At 41.1% G+C, this 19,226-nt stretch overlaps 1 protein-coding gene across 8 annotated transcripts in view; it reads left to right on the forward strand.

Moving 5' to 3' along the window:
- Positions 1–19,226, forward strand: part of STARD13 (StAR related lipid transfer domain containing 13) — a 227,960-nt gene that overhangs the window by 163,867 nt on the left and 44,867 nt on the right. For all 8 annotated transcript variants that reach the window (XM_027557441.1, XM_027557443.1, XM_027557440.1 and 5 more), the window contains exons 2-3: positions 5,452–5,523; positions 8,207–8,288. In XM_027557441.1, coding sequence (XP_027413242.1) covers positions 5,452–5,523; positions 8,207–8,288 — 154 coding nt within the window. The remainder of the gene's footprint in view (positions 1–5,451; positions 5,524–8,206; positions 8,289–19,226) is intronic.

Here is a 19,226-nt window from a genome sequence, read left to right on the forward strand (position 1 = left end):
TAGCCAGCTAATTTTCTGATGACAATACCATTTAATTTGGCCCTAATTTGAATTTTTGGTCATTTAGAAAGACTAGCATCCCTTTGGGTTAGCTCTGGAAAAAGTATTTTCTATGTCAAGAGTAATGTAAACCAAAAAAATGTATTTAAATTCTTAGCTGGGAGAACACACTGTTCTGAGCACTTTGGAAACACCAGTTTAAAAATTGAGCGAGCTTGTGGCATGAAAGGAGGCCTACAAACCTGGGTGGTAAATCTGCTGCACTCAGTATAACTCCTGACTTAGGCCCTCTGGAGCCTTGTCCACCTGAAAGTGCAAACATCACATCAAAGAAACAGCTTGTAAATCTCTTTAAACTCACATAGACTTCTAGCCTTCACTACAATCAGAATGTGTTGACGAAGCCCTCCTGAACTGTTTCCTCTTGGCTACCTTGATGTCATCAGCTCAACAGGCAGTATTCACAGAACAGGTATTTTAAAAAATAAGTGTTGTTCTCAAAACAATCTTTTTACCAACAACACCGTGATATGGGAAAATATTCATAGTGTATTTTCTTATATGCAAAAAGTAGTCAACCAAAGATATTACCATCATTACCATTTTGACAAATAACATGTATCTAATTATATATTAGCAATGGGGCAAGGGTTGACTTTTGTCTTTCATTGTGCCTTTCCTTGTTATGATAAGTTTTTAACACTGAACATGTGTAACTAAGAAACATGATAATACTTTGCAGAAACAGTGTCACCGGCCACAACAGTTTCCACGGTGACTTTGTGCTCATGCCCATCGATGGTCAGTGACTTGGGCAGCCAGTGGGACAGCGTCCCTTTGCTGTGTCTGACTCTGGTTGGAGGTCCTGTCAGGGTCCAAACATGTAAGAAAGGCAGCTGAGGCAAAGTGAGTGACCTTCCCCCAAGCAGAATCACAGATATGTGATGGAAGAGCATGCCAAGCACCACACCATCTTCTGGATTTATCAACTGAAAAAGTGTGCTTGGTTTTTGTGCACGTCAAGCTACCGATAGAAAAACTGAATACCTCCCTTTTCAACCAGTTGATTTCAGCCCCCAAACAACTGTTGATGTGAGATCCCAAAGCTCCTTGGTCCCCTTGGACTTCGGGGAATGGGGCCCTTTTAGGGAGCAGATCATTCCATGTGGGCAGTGGTGATCAGTTAGTCAGTTCAGTTGCTCAGTTGTGTCCGACTCTTTGCAACCCCATGGACTGCAGCACGCCAGGCTCCCCTGTCCATCACCAACTCCCGGAGCTTGCTCAAACTCATGTCCATCGAGTTAGTGATGCCACCCAACCATCTCATCCGCTGTCGTCCCCTTCTCCTCCTGTCTTCAGTCTTTCCCAGCATCAGGGGTTCTTTTAAGGAGCAGATCATTCCATGTGGGTGGTGGCGATAGAGCCAAGGAATGTGGTTGGAGGGGACCAGGAGTGGCGGCCCCACCTGAACCAGCAGAAGAGGCTCTGTTATTGGAGAAAGGGGGAAGGACATTGGGCAGGCAAAAATAGATACTCTAGAGTAAAACAGAAATTATTTTTACATGTAATAATTGCAGTAGTTCTATTGAAATCCTATCATGATCCCGAGCCAAACAATTTTCTGTAGTAACAGTGCGGTAACCATGCCTGAGATCAATAGGCTAGTCTGTCAAGGGCATTCTCTGGTTCCTCCCCACACTTAAGTTTGCCGCAGGAGACGGTTGGTGTTTTGCCTGATAGCCCTGGACCTGCTGCAGGACCAAGTGTGGGTTGCAAATGGAAAACAAACAAAACCGTCACAATATATTTTGTGCTGGCTATCAACAGCTCAGCAGAAAAGAGATTTTCATATTCTCCTCAAATGTCATTTATATCTCTTCAGGTAGATATTTGTGAAGTGATGACAACTGTCAATAATGATTCCTTCCTAATTCTCCAGTCATTTTGGCCATTGCAGAGTGACATTCCCTGGGAAACATTAGCATTTGGCTGATAGGTGTTAGAAGGCACTGTGGAGAATCAGTAGAAATTATGTCTTTTTTCCTCCAACTCAACTTAATGGGCAAAATCACCTTTGATAGTGGTTAATTATGCTCCATTTTTGTTTGTTTGTTTGTTTGCTTTGGTGGTAAACAAGAGTGTGTTATGCCCTTAAACTGAAATATCAAGAGTTGGGATTTCCTGGTGGTCCAATGGTTAAGACTTCACACTGACAATGCAGGGGTCTCGGGTTCCATCTCTGGTCAGGGAACTAATATCCCACATGCCTTGCACACAACTGAAGTATTAAACACACACACACACACACACACACACAAAACAAAATAAACAAGCAAACAAAACCCAGAAAATATCAAAAGTAGGGGGAATGTGTTCGGGAGATATTCCAGATATAGAACAGCAAGTTGGGTATGGGAAGTGATGGTTGAGGAGTAGGTATCCATCATGACTGGGACATGGCTTCTTCTCATTATTTACTAATTGCAGTTTTCTATTGTTTGCCTGGAAGACTTAAAACAAAATGTCTATCCATTGAAAACAATCAGTTTATTTAACTGGGTTCTGATTAAGATTTGACTATTCATGTTTACATATGGGTAGAGTTTCGGTTCATTATCTGTGTTGCTCTTATGAAAAAAACAAAACAAAGTTATGTAGAGAGCCTTGTAAATAAAATCTCCCAGGCTAGCCCAAGCCCTGTTTCACTGCCCAACCAGAGTCTCAGTCCCAAAGAGAGTCTTTCTGTGAGGACCCTGCTGCCCGCCTCTCCCCCAGCTCTCCATCCTCCTTACCCAGCGTCCGGCGGAGTGTGTGCTCTTTTACGAGCTCACTTCCTGCTCCTCTTTGAGCTTCCTGTGTAGCAGAGCTCCTGCCTTCCAAGTCTCCCCCATTTGTTCCTAATGGTCTGTCTCTCTGGGGCTCTTCTGCTTAACACTGCATTTCGATGACAGTAAAAGCAAAAATAAAGTAGAAAAAGGCATGCTATTCAGCTACTTGGTGTAACAGAATTTTGTGCTTCCTCTCTGAGACTTGCTGACTCATGACTGTTTAGAGCATGTCTAGAAATCGGGTATTTTCTCATCACTAGGTACTGTAGTATATTGAAGAAGAAAGCAAATCTGAAGCTTGAAAATTTAGAAGGCAGCAGCCTATCTTTGACCAAGAGTAATCACATTTTCTCCGTGTAACAGTCAGAATGTGTGTTTTCTCCTTCCCCTGAAATACTTGTGTAGTTATCAAAGTGGAAGCCTTCACATAAGGACTCTCAGTGTGTTAGTTGCTAAGTTGTGTCTGCCTCTTTTCGACTCTATGGACTGTAGCCCACCAGGCTCCTCTGTCCATGGGATTTCCCAGGCAAGAATACTGGAGTGGGTTGCCATCTCCTTCTCCAGGGGATCTTCCCAATCCAGGGATTGAACCTGGGTCTCACACATTACAAGCAGATTCTTTACCATCTGAACCACCAGGGAAGCCCAAGGACTCTGAAATGAGTCTTAAATACAACTTTGGAGACTTATAATAATTGCCCTTTATACCTTTCAAAGGGAAAACCCAAGTTAGCCAATACAGTACAATCCAGCCAATTCATTTTGAACTGCAGTCATGGGGCTCACCCCTCCTCATAGAAAAGCTTTCTGGAGCTTTTGTTTCCAGCTTGGTGCCCCAGATAATTCTGAATAATATGTACAAGGCAGGAATGTGTACCTATTTGGTCAGTGCTGGCAGTAATTATGCAAAAAAATCCTTGTGTCAGAGGAAGAAACTCAAGATTTAGAAATTGTCAGTCTCTCAAATGGCAAGGGCTTAGAGGATGCCAAAAGAAGCAGGGACTCTGGGATGGGGGCCACAGCACACTGTGTCTCCCTAAATTTAATGATATATCTCAACCCTGCTGCTAAGCTGCTAAGTCACTTCAGTCATGTCCGACTCTGTGTGACCCCACAGACGGCAGCCCACCAGGCTCCCCCGTCCCTGGGATTCTCCAGGCAAGAATACTGGAATGGGTTGCCATTTCCTTCTCCAATGCGTGAAAGTGAAAAGTTAAAATGAAGTCGCTCAGTTGTGTCCGACTCTTAGCGACCTCATGGACTGCAGCCTACCAGACTCCTCCGTCCATGGGATTTTCCAGGCAAGAGTACTGGAGTGGGGTGCCATTGCCTTCTCCGATATCTCAACCCATGTCCAACCAAATCAGTGGGCCTATAAGTTTTTCCTCTTCCCTTGGAGCCTGTGGATGATCTGGCCTTTGTTCTGTTTTCCTAACATGGATCAGATAGCTCTGTCACATTGAACATCGTGCTGCATAGACATTGAGCTTTCAATGTAGACTGTAGCCTCTGGCCCACAGCTGATGCTAGCATGGATTGTTTCAGTGCAGCGACCTAAGAACACCCTGTACTCTCCAACTTTGGCTACAGGGAGAAATGAACGTCAGAGTAAATGAAAATGCAATGACCTGACCGGGCTCTCTCCCAACAGCAGAGAAAGGGGCCTGGGTAGAGACCTGTTATAATCAGCTGTTTAATTTTGTTTGGAGAACCTAGACTTCTGACAGATGAACTTCTTTTTCCCTTGCCTTCGTATTTATCTAAGAGTTGTGGTTGGGAAATGATCCAGGATTCACAAGGTCAAAAAGTGACCTGGTTCACATACTGGAGACTCTCCCATCCCTCTCCAAAGTTCTCCAGGCAGGTGGTCCTGTGCACTCTTGGAATGTCCACACCAAAACTGGTCACCCAAAGGACATATCAACTGCTTGAGGCTGGCTCTCGGAGATTCTAGCAGCCCCATCAAACACCTGTCTCATTTCCAGATAATCAGCTTCTCTCTTGCCTGCTGCACTCTGCAGCTTGAAATCATTCAAATGTGCCTGATGAATGAACATCTTATTACAAGGCATTTGGAATTAAAGCATTAGTAAAACTAAAGCAATAATAAAACACTGGATTTTTGTAATAGCTTTCTTCATGAGAAAATACATTTTCACAAGCCTGCCCAGTTGTATTCGTTCTTTCATTATCCCCAGAGTAAAAGAATAAAGGAATGTAGCATAAATAGTCTTAGCTTTATCTATGAAAGTTTAAAAAAAAAAAAAAGAGCTTAAGGAAGTACTTCCTCCTTCTCCCTAGTCCTCGGGTTCCCTAGTGTATAAATAATCCATTTTTCCCTGCCTAAAACTCAGCCTCTAGGTTCTGCAGTCTGTGGTTTTGCTATTATCCAAATACGTACGGATTGACATCGAAGATAATCTTAGCAGACATGAAACAAGCACCTTTGTGATGCCTGCTCATTTTACACCCATTTCTGAGTAGGTTTCTTGTACAGACTTACTGGAGAACAATTTTGCTTTGTAATAACCTGCACAGTGCCCACCAGTTCCTATTGATTGAGGAGGTAGAGGCCAGTGGGTGGCCTGAGACTCAACGCGTTTCCTTTTCTTGTGTTTTTCAGAAATCGAGGCGAAGGAAGCATGTGACTGGCTCCGCGCTGCTGGCTTCCCGCAGTATGCTCAGCTATACGAGGGTAGGTTGGGCTTTTCTTCTCTCTTTATAAAGAGAATAAATTCAAATTTTTTCCTGTGGTGCTTTTTGACTTGCAAGTCTTTTCTCAACCATTTTTTCCTGGCTTTCTCCTTCCCCCTGCCTTTGCAATGCCCAGGACATAAACTGATGCCAGTTTAGGAATTAGGGTCGCTTCCTGAGACTGCTTCACCTTCTGCCCTTCCCTGTTTCTCCTTTCTTTTCTTTTGCTTCTCACTTTCTGCTTCTCATGTCTTTACCACCAATCACAACTCTACCTTTTCCTTCCAGTGTTCTGCCAGCAGCAGTTTTTTTCTGCACTTCCTCCCTATCCTCTTACTTGTTTTTTTCATCACTGCTCTCATTTTTCTTGAAAGTAAAATAAATGAATTTCTTAGAAATAACAAAGCTAATTTATCTTGAGATTTTTACCTCACATGAAAATGTTTAAGACGTGACATGAATCAGATGTTATTTTTCAGGGTTTTAGAAGTAAAATGTTTTTATTGCTAGCATCATACTTTGTTCCATTGATGTTTTCATTGACAGTTAATAAACTTATTCTCCTATATCTTACTAATATGCACTGCTCAGTCACTCAGTGATTTCCCACTCTTTGCAACCCCATGGATTGTAACCCACCAGTCTCCTCTGTCCAAGAAATTTTCCAGGCAAGAATACTGGAGCAGGTTGCCATGTCTTACTCCACAGGATCTTCCTGACCCAAGGCTAGAACCCACATCTCTTGTGTCTCCTGCATTAGCAGGTGGATTTTTTTTACCACCACGCCACCTGGGAAGCCCCATATCTTGTCTACACCTAAAGTTATAACCAACGCATCTCCTTCTTGGAGAGTCCTAATGTATAGTGAATTACTCAGGATCCCAGCACTGAGCGATGGCACACTCAGGACAATCTGTGGAGGCCTTATTCCTAAAAGCGTTCATGATGGAGGTGTGAGCAGGGCATAGGAGACCACAAGGAACAGTTCAGGAGCCCAAAGCTTGTAGCAGCCCAAAGCTTGTACCCTAGGCCCAAAGCCATAAACGGAAGGTGAGATGAACCCAGAAGGAGAGGGGATCTCAGAGTAGGCTTAGGAGTAGAGGATTCAGCTGTGATGACAGCTCCCCTGAAGAAGACCCAGGAGGGCAATGCCCTGATGTCACACTCCCTCCTCCCTCCATCTCCAGCTGGGGCTTCCCATTGGCCAAACAAAATAAGGCAGTGGGCATGGACCCCACTGAACGCCATCCACACAGCTGATCCTGGGCACAAACCGGGTTACAGAAGAGCGGAGCATGCATCTGTAGGGCTCAATAGAGCCTATCTAGTACACTGAACGATATAGTTTCTCATGGCATAAAATTCACATAGGATGGAAAGAATCAACAAAGTTAACTTTTACTCACTGGTGAATCACACCTACTCACCTAGAAGCTCAGTTTTCTATTTTAAAAAAGCCTACTTCTCTCTCTTAAATTCTTTGAGGATGAAAGAGAGCATATCTATGAGGGTGCTTTGAGGTCTAGAATTTCTGATAAAAACTTTCATAAAATCATAGCCTTTTAGACAAGAAAGAGGGTCTTACAGTTTTGGGCTAAGCAACCATTATTCCCACCCTCTACTACCGACACACTGATTATGAAAGAGAGGCCCAAAAGGGTTAAGTGATTTTTACAAGATTATAAGATGGAAGAGTCATAATTAAAATCCCAGTCATTCATATGCCTTTTATAAATGTAATAAAAATTAGAACAAATACTTCTACAGAAAAGTTACAAGTTTGGAACAGGATTTTGCTACAGAGACTTCTCTGGTGGGCCAGTGGACCAGTGGTTACCAATCCACCTTCCAGTGCAGGGGACAAGGGTTCAGTCCCTGGTCCAGGATCTAAGATCCTACATGCAACTAAGCCTGTGACCACAACTGCTGAGCCTGTGCGCTCTGGAACCGTGTACCACAACCAGAGAGAAGCGTACTCACTGCAACTAAGACCCAACACAGCCAAAAATAAGTAAATAAAATATTTTTTTAAAAAAAGAAAAAGGTTTTGCTACAAAATAAAATAATTGAGACCATTGAGCTGCAGGTCTTTTTGGAAACTTCAAAAAAGAAATCTGCCAAACTTCTATCCTGATCAGTATCTCATGAACTGATCAGGAGAGAAGTCAGCAACCTCCACCTTAGGTAGATGGTGAGAGTGTAGAAGTTCTCCATGCAGGCAAATGTCTATGATAACGATGAGCTATAACAGGTAAAGAATACACCTGCAATACAGGAGACATAGGAGACTTGGGTTCAATCCCTGGACTGGGAAGATCTCCTGAAGGAGGAAAATGGCAATTCTCTCTAGTATTCTTGCCTGAAAAATCCCATGGACAGTGGGGTCATAAAGAATCAGATAAGGCTGAGCAACTGACGCATGCCTGGATAAAAATACAGGCATTTAGCAATCCTATCCAAGGTCAAGCACTTGGTTATTTTCATATTGCATGTTTTTTTGTATCCTTAAAAACATTTATTGGGGTTAAAGTAAGCATCCTGCTCTCTAAACATTACCAACACACCCGTCAGTGGAGAGTAACTGCAGTTAAGATTAGCCATGAGTACAGAAATGTGGTGGCCTGAAGATATCGTTGCTGATTCAGATAAAACAAGCCTCATAAACTCCGTTGTCTCTCTTTCAGATTCGCAATTTCCCATCAACATTGTGGCTGTCAAGAACGATCATGATTTTCTTGAAAAGGACCTTGTAGAACCTCTTTACAGGTAAATCATGTGAAATATTTTTGTTTCTTTCAATTGTTAAATGTCTATAATAGTTGTCACTGTATTAAGGGGTGAGTTCAACAACAATTCAGTAAGTCCTTATTGAATGCCTACTGTATGCCAGGCTATAAGTGTCTTACTGTGAGCATGATCAGTCCCTGGTTTCATAGAATTTGAGTTCTAGTATGAAGCTTCATGCATTGGAGGAGGAAATGGCAACCTACTCCAGTGTTCTTGCCTGGAGAATCCCAGGGATGGCGGGGCCTAGTGGGCTGCCATCTGTGGGGTCGCACAGAGTCGGACACGACTGAAGCAACTTAGCAGCAGCAGCAGCATGAAGCTTCAGACTACAGATTGAGTCAAAGAGATGGTGAGTGAGAGAAAAAGAGAGGAGAAGAAGATATTATCTCAGAGAGTGTTAAATTCTATTTTTAAAAATGTAAAACAAGCTGAGGCTATAGACAGTGATGGAATGTGAGTGGATTATTGGGAGGAGGAAGCATGAGGGACCAGAATATGAGTGGTCAGAGAAGGCGTTGTTAAACTCCATGAGTATGTCAAACTTAGCTGTATTTTTTAAGACAAATGATTATATCAGCAAACTGAAATATGTAAGCTCAAGTAATTATATCTAATTTCAGAAATAATTTACACCTTCAGTATGTGATAGGTGATAAAAGGAGACAAAGATGTATATATGAATAATTCCCTCCCCTCAAAGAATATATAATCTGGTTGAAGAAATCTAATTGAAGAATTGATGCATACATGAGCAAATAAAACAATTGTAATTTGAGTAATAATGAAAGATGCCAATGCAATCAAATATCTCTGAACAATTAAATGTGCATGTGAGGTCATGTGTGTCTGTAGGAAATTAGCTTGGAGGTTTTTTAACTAAAGCCCTGGAGAGAAGTCAGAGCTGGAAATAAATATTAGCTTCAGGAGGCGAGTCCTTTTTCCAAGGCTACAGAGCTAGTAATGGGCTGAACTGACCTTAAACAAGTTTTCGTCACTTGTAGTCCAATGTTTTTTCTCGTACATTCTGCATTTGACGTACAAAAGATAGCAGTTTAAGAAGAAAGTAGTGATGAGGAAACTTGTCAAGATAGGAGAGACAAATGTGTGTTAGAATATTGTGAAATAATCATAGGCTTGCTGATTCTTTAGACATATATTTATATTTCTGTGTTCATAGCTGCTTTCTCTAGGGTTGCTATATGAAGAGAAAATAGAGTCGTGTTAGGAAATGGTCTCTGAATGTTCAAGGAAAGCATTGCTGTGGGTTTGCTTATGTGGGTGAAGAGAAGAGAACTAACTCTTCAAATCACAAATTGCAGGGATGGGCTATTTGAACTCGAAAACAAACAAGCACAAAATGCCATTTGTGAGCATTTATAAGAGGATTGGATAGTTTTGTTGTAATTCTTTAAAGGCAATGAATTGGAAAAGCAGTGTTTTCTCCTCAGGATGTCTGATGCACACCCCAAGCCTTCATTCACCTCAGAACTATTCCACCAGCACCTCATCCTGAGTTTTCCCTCTGAGTTTTAACCAAGAGTATTTTTACTAATCAGTTGACATTTAAAAAAAAAAGATTGATTTATTTACTGGCTGTGCTAGGTCTTCATTGCTGCGTGGGCTTCTCTCTAACTGCAGCGAACGAGGGCTGCTCTTCGTTGCAGTGCGCGGGTTTCTCATTGCGGTGGCTTCTCTTGTTGATGAACACAGGCTCCAGGTGCTCGGGCTTCAGTAGTTCCAGCCTACGAGCTCAGTAGTTGTGGGTTGCGGGCTCTAGAGCACAGGCTCAGTAGTTGTGGTGCATGGGCTTAATTGCCCCATGGCGTATGGGGTCTTCCCAGATCAGGGATCAAACCCGTGTCCCTTGCATTGCAAGGTGGATTCTTAACAACTGGACCACCAGAGAAGCCACTTGACACTTTTAAAAGAAATATTTCTTATTGTTAATTGTATTGCATTAATTATCTTTTTCCCAATTGCATTTTCTTGCATACTTATAGATATTTACTTGATTGTCAAATTATGCCTTTTGTTGTTTTTCCCCCGGTTTCACTGAGATATAATTGACATATAGCACTGTTTATGTTTAAGGTTAGACTTACATACATGATGAAATGTTTATAATTGATTTAGTGAACATTTATCATCTCATATAGATATAAAATTAAAGAAGTAGGGGAAAAAAAACGTTTTTTTCCTTGTGGTGAAAACTCTTAGGAATTACTCCCTTAACTTTCAGATACAAAACACACAGCAGTGTATATTATCTTTATCATTTTGTACTTTAGATCTCTATGACTGATTTATCTTATAACTGGAAGTCTGTACCTTTTGACCACTTTGATTTAGTTGCCCCTTCCTCCCACCTCAGGTTGCCAGAAATCTGATTTTTTTTCCTCTGTAAGTTTGTTTGTTTGTCTTTGAAATATTAGCCCTACAACACTATGTTAGTTCCTAGTATTCTATATTTCTATACACTTCAAAATGATCGCCATAGTAAGTTTGGTTGTCATCTATCACTATACAAAGATATTACATAATTATTAACTGTGTTCCCCACGCTGTACATTTTATACCTGTGACTCATTCATTTTGTAAATGAAGATTTGTACCCCTTTATCTCCCTCGCCTATTTCTCTCCTCCTTCCACCCCTCCCATCTGGCAACCTGTTTGCTTTCTATATCTTTGACTCTGTTTCTATTTAGATGTATTTATTTATTTTGTGTTTTTAGGTTCCACATATAAGTGAAATCTATGCAATTAAATTTTTAAATTCAATTTAAAATCATCTCAATGGAATTTTTAAATCTATATCTTCTTTGAGTCAAGGTGTTCTATATATATCTAAAGTAAAATTCACTATTTTCAGTTCTTTGAGTTTTGACAAATGCCTACAGTCATGTAGTTACCACCACAACCAAGATATGAAACAGCTTTATCACCTAAACACTCCCTGGTTCTCCTTTGTCATCAACTCTACCCCTGCTTCCAACTCCTGGCAACCACTGATCTGGTTTTTGTGCCCAGTGTTTTGCCTTTTCCAGAATGCTATGTAAGTGAAATCAAACATTATGCAGGCTTTTGAGTCTGGCTTCAGTTTACTTAATACACCTAAGATTCATCTGTGCTGTGTGTATCAGTCACAGTCTTCCATTGTGTGGATATACTACTGCAGTTTGTCCATTCACCAAATGAATATTTGAGTTGTCACCACTTTGAGTGATTATATGGGCTTCCCTGGTGGCTCAGATGGTAAAGCGCCTGTCTGCAATGCAGGAGACCTGGGTTCAGTCCCTGGCTTGGGAAGATCACCTGGAGAAGGAAATGGCAGCCCACTCCAGTAGTCTTGCCTCGAAAATCCCATGAACAGAGGAGCCTGGTGGGCTACACAAGAGTCGGATACGACAGAGCGACTCCACTTTCTTTCTTTCTTTTCTTTCTTGGTGATTATATAGCCCTTATAAACATTCATATTCAAGTTTTTGTATAAACATAAGTTTTCATTTATTTTGAGTAATTTCTTAGGAATGGGGCTTTGGGATGTATTTGATAAGTATATTTTAACTTCATAAGAAACCCACCAAACATTTCCAAAGTGACCATACCATTTTGTATTACCACCAATGATGTATGAGAGTTTCTGTTGCTCCACACCTTTGTTAGTACTCTGTATTGTTTGGTTTTGTTTAGCTCTGTTTTTAAGCATTCTAATAAGTGTCTAGTGTTTCCTTGTCATGATTTAAACTTGCGTGTTCTTAATGAGTAATGATGCTGAATGTCTTTTCTTGTGCTTCTTTGCCATTCATATATCTTCTTTTGTAAGATACATCTTCTTTTGTCTGTTCAAGTCTTTTGCCCATTTTAAAAATTTTGTTGTTTGTTTTTTTACTGAGTTTTGAAATGTCCTGCCAGCATGTAGCTTGTTTTTTCAATCTCTTAACAATGTCTTTCGAAGAAGTTTTAAGTTTTACTGGAGTCCAATTTATTCATTTTTTTCATGTTTTTAATGTCACACATAAAAAATATTACCTAACATAAGGTCACTATTTTCTCCTTTGTTTTTCTTCCAGAAATTTCAGTTTTGTGTTTTATGTGTAAGGTGATGATCCATTAATTTTTTATAAGGTACAAAGTATGGATCAAGATTCATACTTTTGCTTATCAGTATCCCATTGGTTGACCGCCATGTTGAAAAGCCTATACTTTCCTCATTGAATTGCCTTTCCACTTGTATTGTAAATCAATTGACCATATATGCATGGGTATGTTTCTAGACTTTCTATCCTGTTCCATTTATCCACGTGTCTATTCTTTTTATCACTATGGCACTTGATTACTTAGCTTTGTGTATGTCTTGGAATCCAATAGTGTAAGTCCTCCAACTTATTTGCCAGGATTATTTTGTCTATTCTAGATCCTCTGCCTTTCCATATAAATTTAGAAACCATTCATGGATATCTGTTTTTAAAATGCTCTGGAGTATTGATTTGGATTGTGTTGACTCTACAGATCAATTTGGGGATAATTGATATCTTAACAGACAAGTCTTTTGATTCATAACACACAGTCCTATTTATTTAGGTCTCCTTTGATTTCTTTCTATTTAACCCTGACTTGTCATTTTCAGCATATGGGTAATATACATACTTGAAGGTACCTAAGAATTTCATGTTTTGAGGTGCTGGGTTTTTTTTTTTTATCATTTCAGTCTCCCATTATTCACTGCTAATATATATATATTGTTCATTTGTATTTTGCAGCCTTTCTAAAATTAGTCATTAGTTCTAGTAATTTATGCATAGATTCTTAAATTTATATTGTGAAATATAAATCAAAGATTACATTATAAATCAAGAATACAAATCTGTTACATATTTTTAAATCAGGATTTCAGGAGTGAACATTGCTTCTAAATGTGCAGTTCTGTTAATTTGATGATGTATGTGGCTGAGTGGGCCACACTTTAAGTGTCAAACATGTGGGTGATAAATCCTTATCTGCTCACTGCTGCATGTGATCTAAGGTCCCTTGACTAAGTTCTGGACTTTTCCATTAAAGTCTACTTAAAAAAAAAAAAACATGCCTTTCAGACATGTTATAGATTAGCCAGTACAGGAATCATTTCAAGATATAAGGTTGTGAATAATAATAGCTGTCAGCCAGAAAAATCAGAAAGCCGTATATTGTAGAGGGCTTCCCAGGTGACATTAGTGGTAAAGAATCCATGTGCCAATGAAAGAGATGCAGGAGACATGGCTTCAATCCCTGAGTTGGGAAGATTCCCCAGAGAAGGAAATGGCAACCCACTCCAGTATTCTTGCCTGGAGAATTCCATGGACAGAGGAGCCTGGTGGGCTACAGTCCATGGGGTCACAAAGAGTTGGACACGACTGAGGGACTGAGCAGGGATGCAACAACACCAGATACCACAATGCCCTTGATAAGGGCTCAGCTTGCATTAGAGTGGCAGGAGGTTATCATTGGAGTAATTCTTTAGGCAGCTGTTTCATCCTTATTATGATATAAGGAAAGCGTTTGGCCGGCAGTGTGTGAGCTGAGATTCTCAGGGCATAGGAGCAGTGGATAGAGCAGAGGCCAAAGGAATAGTCTCAGCAGGTGGATCAAAGGACGCCAGTGGAATAGGAAGGCAGAGATGGAGGTAGGTTGGCTAAAGGAACACACACGGAATTTCCTTGCCTTCCTTATGAATTCCTTCAAGACACAGATTTCCTGAAAGCAGGCAGAAGGAAGACTTCCAGCCTGAGGGGAGTGACAGCACTTTTAAAATTTTGAGTTTGATGAGTGGTTAATTAGACACTCACCCACTTATATGGTATGTTATGATTGATGCCTAGAGAGAAGTAAGGGCTTCTGATTTTATTCGTTTTCTTCCTCGTGCACTGCAGACACAGTGATGGAGCTGGTCTCGTGTTTTATTTTTAAAACTTTTGTGGGCTCCACATTTCTCATGCGTATTTGAAATGCTGAGCCAATGGAGAATCCTAAAGGAAACAGGGAACCATAGCCAGAGGGCAGGTGGCTTCTGGCAGGTAGATAAACAGAGACCAGAGGTCTGAAGGTCTCCTACTGTAAATGTAACCCACAAGAACTTTATTCACCTTTGGTTTTCTGAAAGTTTCTCTCATGTTTGGACAGACAGTTAATGTCCTGCCAGACAATTAATGTCCTGGGTCCCCATTTATACTTTGAGAGTTGTTGAGTAGTATTAGCCTTTTATAGATTTATAAAAAATTTGTAGATGGTAGTAAGGACATTGCTGACAGGGAGGGCTCATGCCTGACTGGGTACATGTGGGTGTGTGGCTCTCATTTTCAGGTCTTGCTGAAGACAGGACAGGTTTGCTGTCTTTAGTGAAGGGGTGAACCTCCAGAATGGTGATCGCCCCTTACCATTGCTTCTCAACTCTGCCAGCACCAGTGCACAGAAGGCGTCTGTAAATATCTGTTACTGCCAGTCAGAATAGTAGTGCAGTCTCTGCTATCTTAGCAACCACATTATAATTCTGTTTTGATGGTTTTTGATTGAATTTTTAATTGAAAAATAATTTCCCCTGTGAGTAATGAAAAGCTAATTGCAAATCTAAAATAGCTGGATGAGCTACTGGAAACTGTAACAGTATCAGAATATAGGCATAGCCAAGGTGTCGCAATACCTTGCTAGGTTTGTCACCTTTAAGGCAAACTGCAGCACATGAAAGCTCCCAAAGGAGACTTTTTAGAAGTAGCATGTTCTGTTCGCATTTTGGTTTGGGGTATTTGTTCAGACTGCTGTTAATAACATAGAGCTTTGATGCCCAAGGTGATCTCTGAATTTCTAATTTAATGTTAGATCTGCCTAACTTATGCTGTTAATAAATACTCATTATAGCATGTATAAAACAAAGACATTCACCTTGCTCAGTGCTGTTTCGTGAAGATATGGAATTGACTAAGGTTACAGTTCATCTGTCACTGCCCTTTGCGTTTAAAAGAACAACTAATGGCAGTGTTATCATGCGGGACGAGGGAGACTGTGCCCGAGAGTGCCGACAAAAATGATTTTTACAGTTTACCTCCACACACAAAGGCACACCATTTGATCTGAGTAAATTAAATAACATTAATAATTTTAAATAATAGTGGTTTTTATGAAAATTGATAATATACTTTTAAATTTCCTCTTAAAGAATATCATATAAAATACAATATTTTGTATAATGTGTTTCTGTGCCGTGCTTAGTCGCTCAGTCATGTCCGACTCCTTGTGACCCCATGGACTGTAGCCCACCAGGCTCCTCTGTCCATGGGGATTCTCCAGCCTAGACTACTGGAGTGTGTAGCCTTTCCCTTCTCCAGGAGATCTTCTCAACTCAGGGATCGAACTCAGGTCTCTTGCATTGCAGGCAGATTCTTTACCATCTGAGCCACCAGGGAAGCTCATTTATGGCACATAATAATTTGTGACAATTACCTGAACTGAAACCACAGACAAATCATGGGGAGAAGGATATAGATGATTACATAATAATCACGGTCACTTCCACCTTTGAAATTCTAACTCTATAAGTTAAATACAAATCCCAGTAAGCAGTGATTTCATTTCTTCAAAACACAAAGTGCTGGAGAATTCCTTGGTAGTCCAGTGGTTAAGAATCTTCCTTCCAATGCAACAGATAGGTTCCACTCCATATCAAGGAACTAAGATCCCACATAGCTCAGGGCAACTAAGCCTGTGCATTGTAACTATGGGGCCCACACACTGTAGAGCCTGAGCTCCTCAAGAGAAGCCCTCGCGTCTGAGCAGCCAAAGCAGCCAAAGTATAAATAAATAAATAAGCCACAAAGTGCTTGGCAAGCACTCCTCTAAGCATTTTATAAATATTTACTCATTAAATTCCCATAATAATCGTATAAGATAGACTGTAATATCTATTCCCATCTTACAAATGAGGAAACAGAGGCACGGAGGTATGAAATAACTTGCCCATTTATGGCTCGTAAATAGCAGTGCTAGGATTCAAAGACACACAGGCTGCTTCTGGCATTTTCCAAAGAAAGCTTAGGTCTTTTTGTGAAACACGATTTGGAGTGTTTTTTGTTTTGTTTTTAATTTCTTCCTTTAAAGGTAATTCTTCCCCATCTATGTTGCCTTGTGATTTTTCCGAATTTAACTCGTAAGTCCCAAGGTTAGAAATTCTGATTGCATTTGTGCCATCATGGACCTCAACTTTTAAAAATAATAATAATTAGAGTAAGAGTTTAAAGCACACTCTGTTCTCTTGTGAAGAGTTCAGAACTGATTCACTGTGGAGAGTGGTGGCACTGTGTCATCTCTTCCTTAAGGTCACTTCATCAAGGCTGTGTCTTGAGGGCCTTACTTTGCTATGGAGACAAATAAGACAGAATTTTCACCTGAAGTGGTTCTCAGTCCGAGGTGGGGGCAGCGTTTGATCCTGTCTTCAGGCCTGGGAATATTTTTGCTTGTCACAACTGTGGTGATACTACTGGCATCTAATGGGTGGGGGCCAGACATGCGGCTCCCTCCCACAAGGCACAGTGTGCCCCCCAACAAGGAATTATCTGTCCCCAAATGCCCATAGTACCTAGGTGGAGAATTGAGTAAACTCTGACTCACGTGGACAAATGGTGTGATCGCTATAAGTACAGGTGCAGGAGAGCTAAGGGGGAGAGCGTTTTAGAAAAATGACCAGGAGAACTTCCTGGAAAAATGACCCTAAAAGGCCAGTAGGAATTACTCAGTCAAGAACACATGAAATTTGATGTGGTTATTTTGAACTTTCACTTTTGTTTCTTTTATTTGACTAATTCATGTGCAGAAAAGGCATCTTCATCCCCACCCCCACTTTCCATCACAAACCTCACCTCAAGGTAGTCTATATAGAATGGGGGTGGCCAAGACAAGTACAGATATAGAAAGGTCAAAGGTAGGGATTTCATATATACATGTATAAATTTATATTAAAAATTGATCTTTACATTTTTTAATGGTCTCTTATATAAACTTTTCCAACCACCTATGCAAAATAACTTTAGGAAGAATACCCAAGAAGCTACAAAGTAGAATAGCAGGCTAAAGAAGGAGTTTATCTCTCTCTATATATATGTGTGTTTAGCTATTTGTATTGCATTATGTAAAAAACATTAGCAATATTTTTTTAAAATGACTTGCTTTGGCACATAAAAAATTGATGACCATGGTTATCATTTTGGGAGTGTTTACTATGTGCTGACTAGCATACTAAGTTCTTGACATTGACTTCATTTTATTCTTACCAGAACCTATGAATAACAGGTATTATTATTATTGCTGTTGTTGTTCGGAGTTCAGGGGCACCAGATTCCTCCAGGTTTGAGCAGCTGTGTGGTGGTGACGCCTTTCCTTGAGTCAGGAGACAGCCGAGGAGAGAGGCAAGAGGAGTCCAGTTCGAGGTGGGGGAAGGGGTGGTGAGCTGAGGTGCCTGGAGGTGCCAGTGAAGGCGTCGAGTGTGCAGCCGGGCATGTGGGGCTGGAGCTGGACAGGCCCTCAGCTTGAGACAGAAATGCAGTGTCATCCACGCACAAAAGGTACGAGGTCCTGAGAGTGAAACAGTCAAGGGAGGAGAAGACCGGGGCTGACCAAGGGGGACTCCACTTCTATAGGGCAGGCAGAGGGGGAGCCAAGAGATGCCCCTCGGCACCTGGGAGTGAGTGTTTCTTCCCCCCTAGTTTTGCTTTCTTTCAGTTTTCTCAGAAATCTCTGGTATGACCCTTGCTTCAACCCAGCCTAATTCTCACAGGAGAAATTTTATCTGGATTAGATGCAATTTTTGTGAAAAGCTAAAAAGCTAAGGAAGTTAAGAAGCTATACTTCTCTAGTACAGGCATATGTGAATTTAAACTTTGAAATCCACAAACTGAAGAAGTCCAAGAAAACCTGTTCTTTTGTTTTTGTGTGCTTCGTCGCTCAGTCGTGTCCGACTGCTTGTGACTCCATGGACTGTCACCCACCAGGCTCCTCTGTACATGGAATTTTCCAGACAAGAATACTGGAGTGAGTTGCCATTTCCTCCTCCAGGGGATCTTCCCGACCCAGGGATGGAACTCACGTCTCTTGTGTCTCCTGCATTGGCAGGTGGATTCTTTATCACAAGTGCCACCTGTGAGGCCCCTATTCTTTTGTTTTAGCTCTTTACCTGTGGGCCACTGTGGCTGATGTCCTCGATCAGTTTGCGGAGGGAGCTTGCACTCTTCCCCAAAACTCTCATCATTAGAGGCTACTACTAATTTCAGATTATTTTCTGGGGATGTAATGTACAGCATGGTGATTATAGTTAACAATACTGTATTGCATATTTGAAAGTTGCTGAAAGAGTAGGTCTTAAGAATTCTCATCACAGGACAAAAAGATAGTAACTATGTGTGATGATGGACGTTAAACTTATTATGATGATCATTTCAAGTATCAAATCATTATGTCATACACCTTAAACTTATCTGATGTTGTCTGTCAACTGTAAGTCAATTAAAAATATATATTATGCAACTCATACAGTGCCACATGTACATCCTCTCCCCCTTGAACGACATCATATAGCAAGATCAGTCCATGCTTTACCATCCCTCTCCCACACCTCCACTGATATCCAGGGCCAGTTTGTGGGGTTATGGGCCGGAAGAGGAGCCAGCATTTCTGCTGTCCCAGGACCACTTGCTAGAAGAACAGCCAGAGTGAACAGCTCAGCAAGGGGGAGGCATGGCCTCCCCTGGCTCAGCTGTGGCCTGATGACAGCCCTTTGTGACTTCCGGTGACACCTTTCTTTCCCCTCAGACACCAGAAAGCCGTCCGGCTGGATGGCCTGTGGTATTTGAAAAGCCTCGCCCTGGCCGAGAACACACCGGACACGTGTGTGTGGCAGA

Source organism: Bos indicus x Bos taurus, chromosome 12 (assembly GCF_003369695.1).
Source record: "Bos indicus x Bos taurus breed Angus x Brahman F1 hybrid chromosome 12, Bos_hybrid_MaternalHap_v2.0, whole genome shotgun sequence".
NCBI classification, from domain to species: domain Eukaryota; kingdom Metazoa; phylum Chordata; class Mammalia; order Artiodactyla; family Bovidae; genus Bos; species Bos indicus x Bos taurus.